The sequence below is a fragment of the Octopus bimaculoides genome, chromosome 3, assembly GCF_001194135.2.
Source record: "Octopus bimaculoides isolate UCB-OBI-ISO-001 chromosome 3, ASM119413v2, whole genome shotgun sequence".
Classification (NCBI taxonomy): domain Eukaryota; kingdom Metazoa; phylum Mollusca; class Cephalopoda; order Octopoda; family Octopodidae; genus Octopus; species Octopus bimaculoides.
In genome coordinates, this window is record NC_068983.1 from 126099 (window position 1) to 130556 (window position 4458).

The 4458-nt window shown below is 38.4% G+C and overlaps 1 protein-coding gene across 1 annotated transcript in view; it reads left to right on the forward strand.

Annotated features, from left to right (window-relative positions):
• LOC106884462 (uncharacterized) overlaps positions 1 to 2808 on the forward strand; it is a 25872-nt gene extending 23064 nt beyond the window's left edge. Inside the window, exons 3-4 of the mRNA XM_014935864.2 lie at positions 64 to 206; positions 1330 to 2808. Coding sequence (XP_014791350.1) covers positions 64 to 206; positions 1330 to 1401 — 215 coding nt within the window. The 3' untranslated portion in view covers positions 1402 to 2808. The remainder of the gene's footprint in view (positions 1 to 63; positions 207 to 1329) is intronic.
• The last annotated feature ends 1650 nt before the right edge of the window (positions 2809 to 4458 follow it).

The window sequence follows — 4458 nt, forward strand, 5'->3', positions numbered from 1 at the left end:
GATAGCTTCGTTCGTCATCAAATAACACTGACATTCTATCATTTCATGTTTACTGTTTTGCAGCTCGTGAAGAAAATGTTTGTAAAGCTGATACAGTCTTTCGTTCCATGTTGCTTGAGGAATCTTTGTTACCAGAATCTGAATCTCCCAACACAGAACAGCAGAACAGTTACAAACCATCCACAATAATACGATTAGGACCAGCAGTAAGTTCTTTCTCAAACTTATTTCAATCCTTTCTAAACTTTGTGATCAATGTCTATACATTAAAGGGTCTGTGTGCTGGTGTGCAAGAAGGGGCCACATTCATGGATCAGTGTTGGCTTCAGCTTGATGCCTATTGATGTTGATGTCTGCTGATTAAAAAAAAACAAAAACGTCTGGGGGTTGTGGGAGGGAGTCAACATTCTTGTTCTAATGAGATTAGGATTATATTCTGGCAAACATCTAAGGCAGGGAAGTGATTGTTCCTTAAAGGATCCATCTTAAGTATTGGGTAAAATATTTCGTCTCAGGTGCTGTAGTAGCAGGGGTTGGGCCTGAGATGACACTAAACACGTCACTCTTGACTGGGCACACAAAGCCTGCTTCCCAACCACATGGTTGCTGCTTTAGTCTCACTGTGTGGCACCTTGGGTAAGTTCTACTCTACACCAACCTGATCAAAGCCTTGTGAATGGATTTGCCTGACAGACACTGAAAGAAGCGCGTTTGTGTTTGTTTCTCACCACTACTTGACAACCAGTGTTTGTTTGTTTATGTCCCTGTAACTTATTCTATTCAGCAAAAGAGACTGAATAGAATAAGTCCTGGGGTTGATTCATTTGACTAAAAATTCTTCAAGGCGCTGCCCCAGCAAGGCCACAATCTTACATTGAAACAAGAATTAAATCATCTTTCAAGGAGAGTTTACTGTGGATCCACTGAGAATTGGGTTTACAGTCTAGAGACATTTGCCATCAATCTGCAACCAGATGATTCTTCTAAACCAATGTTGTAGCTGTAATGAAGGAACAACACTGTTTTATCTTGCTGTCTATAAAACACCGACAACAAAGTTTCTGTGTTAGAAATTGTAGCCAAACTCGCTCAAATCTCATTCTGCCATCTTGAAGGTCACATTGCATAATCAACTTAGAAACATTCTAGCAAGAAAAGGCTCCCTCATGGCACCAGCAAACTGCTTTTTTCATCCTGAATTGAAAAAACTTATTTTAGGGTGAAATTTGATCAGTTATTATTTTGCCCGTTTCTATTATTGACTGGAACCCATCAAACAGTGATGTTGTTGGCCCAAACTTCACATTAACTTTCTCATGTTTATTTCAGCCTCCTGTTTACGTACGGCCAACACAGACCAAACCAAGTTTACTGGAAATCTACCTCTCCAGCGATTTATAGCAGTAAACTTCTTCAATGTCACACTGTCGCACACAGAGGCTGTTGAAGTCCAACATTTACTAAAATCCATCAAATATAGAAAAAAAGTATTTTTTAACATCTTTCTTTATTTGAAATATTTCATTCATTCATTTTATGGAACAAAACTTTAATTAGTTGCAAGACCAACTTTTAGTTATCTAGAATTAATTTTCGTGTTGAGCATAATTAGAAAATTAATTTTCTTTGTTTGGGCATGGTTAGAGTGGCTCAAAAAAAAAGAGACCAAGTAAGTTTAAATGTGAATATTTAAAATATGGACATTTATTTAACAGATAAACTGTCGGTTCATTTTCTTTAATCTCTTCTCTCTGTGGCAGAAGAGGAGTCGGATGTGACTTGCAAGTTTTCTTTTTTGTATCTGAGCAACGTTACTCAATTCCTGTAATACTTGATGGTTTAAACCTTCTAACAACCATGTCTACCTGGTTGCTTGACCTGCTGCAAACAGCAGCAAAATTACTCTCAAACCATGTCCTCTCTTGAAAAGGACACATTTGATAAATGGAGTCCAAAGTATACTTTGAGAAAAAAAAACAGGATGGTCATGGCTGGAACCTATTTAATCATAAAATGTAAAATTGTTAGCAAGTTCCTGGAGTTGGAGGAGCTCAGTTGCCATGGAGATGAAGGAACTGGCAACATCATTCTCTGCTGATGTCACAAAAGGTGAGGAAATGTTGGGGTCCCCACCTCTTCATAGCAGCTAAGTTTTGTCTGATTCGACTCCCTTTTTGTCTAACCAGAAATCCTTCTCAAGTGATTCCGATAGTTTTTTTGTTTTTTTTTTTATGATAAAAACTCTGTCAACGTATAATTCAAATTTTGGTTGGGAAATGCTTCCTGATCTAGAAGTGAATAATTTTCTTTGAACATTTCAACAGAGTTGACAGTATTACAGCTGTTTCTCATCTGAATATCCTAAAACTTCAGATATTCTCATTATCTTGTCTCGTTAGTTGCTAACAAAGAATTTGTAAATATCGTCTTGATAAAAAAACTATTTTCTTTTCAACAAATTAGACTTAATTTCAAGTTATTTTACATTGTGCTCACCTTCAAAGCTTCATCATATTCAGTGCCGTTTATATTTTTATAGATTTATCAAACTGTATATTTCAAGTCTTTTCGTAAGAATGTATATTTTTATATGCAGTGGAATGTTGTCTCAAGTAGACGTTGTAAGCTACTCTTTACATCAGACTAACTTTTACTAAATTAAAACTAACACTGCTCCATATTTTCCAAGTTCTGTATATTTCCCTTGTTACTCTACAATAACTAGTCTCAAAATTGTAGTAAAAATGTATTTTTGTTGTGTGAATGAGAAAATTTTGTGAAAAAAATAAATAATTCCTAATTTCTGTATTTTGTTAATTATGTGAACTGATTGCCTGTTATTGACTTTACAGTGTCTCTGGTCAGAGAGGGAGTTTATTTTTCTGTTATTCAGGAAACTAATTAGTGAAGTTAGCTCTACAGTTAAGTAAAAAGGACGACTGTAATGGTTTATCATTTCTATATCTACCGTATAAGTGTGTCTCTGGGTTCTTTGTCTTGACATTGTGCGATTATTATTATACAAGTTTTGTTTAGTCTTCTGCAAAAACATTCCAGACCAATGGAAATTTTTCTTGCTGACAGAGAGCGTCTGGCCATAGAAGCCTGCCTCACTGATGCAAGCATAGAAAAGTCATCATCATTCATCGTTTAGTGTCCACTTCCCATGCTAGCACAGGTTAAATGATTTAACTGGGGGCTGCACCAGGGTCCAGAGTCTGTTTTGGTTTGGTTTCTACAGTTCACTTCACAGTGTACTTGGCACCTTTTACGCATCACTGGACACAACTGATTTCACTTAGCTTGACCCGTCTTCCCGAGCACAGCAAATTGCAAAAGGTCTCGGTCACTTGTCATTGCCTCCATGAGGCTCAATGTCTAATCATACTTCACCAACTTCTCCCACATGTCTGCATCATGTTCCAATAGTCTCAGTCACACTATTGTCCGTCTCAATTTCATCAGTGGAGAATACAGGGTTTGTTTTTCGTTTTTAATTGAACGAGTAATGGCATCGGTGACTATTTCTGGCAGAATCCTAAAAGAATAATTCAACTCATTTTCCTGGGGCCAGACGGAATTTGTTTCAGTTGGATGTCCTTCCTGTCTAGAATCCTCATCTGCTTTCAAGCAAGGTAACACTTTTTCTTCTGGACAGATGGACATCAACACCCTGGTTTGTATGATGATTACTCATTTACAACCCTTACACCATCTCCCTCTCTCACCATCACCATTTAATGTCCATTTTCCATGCTGGCATGGGTTGGACAGCTTGACAAACTGGCCACACCAGGTCCCATAGTCTATTTTGGCTTGGTATACAGCTCGATGCCCTTCTTAACGCCAGCCACCCCACAAACTGTACTGGGTACTTTTTAAGTGGCACCTTGGTTTTAGGATCCCAGTTCTGTTGTGGTTGGGTCTTGTGTACAGCATTTTACCATTACACCTCAGCTCTGTCATCAGTTTGGAAGTCGGACATTGAATAACAAGCACCAGCCAAATGTGATCGATGCCAGGGCCCCCTGTGTGTTTGTCTTATCTGTGTCTGTCCCTCTTTGTCTTGACAGTGTGTGTGTATCTGTCTCAACATGTGTCTGTGCCTGTCTGCATGTGTGTGTGTGTCTGTGTCTGTCCCTGAGTTTCTGTGTGTTTGTAAGCAAAGTTTTCAAGTTTCATTTAATGAAAATTGTCACACTTTATACTACAAGAATATATATATTACATCATCATCATCATCATCGTTTAACGTCCGATTTCCATGCTAGCATGGGTTGGACGATCTGACTGAGGACTGGTGAAACCGGATGGCAACACCAGGCTCCAATCTAATTTGGCAAAGTTTTTACAGCTGGATGCCCTTCCTAACGCCAACCACTCAGAGAGTGTAGTGGGTGCTTTTACGTGTCACCCACACGAAAACGGCCACGCTCGAAATGGTGTCTTTTATGTGCC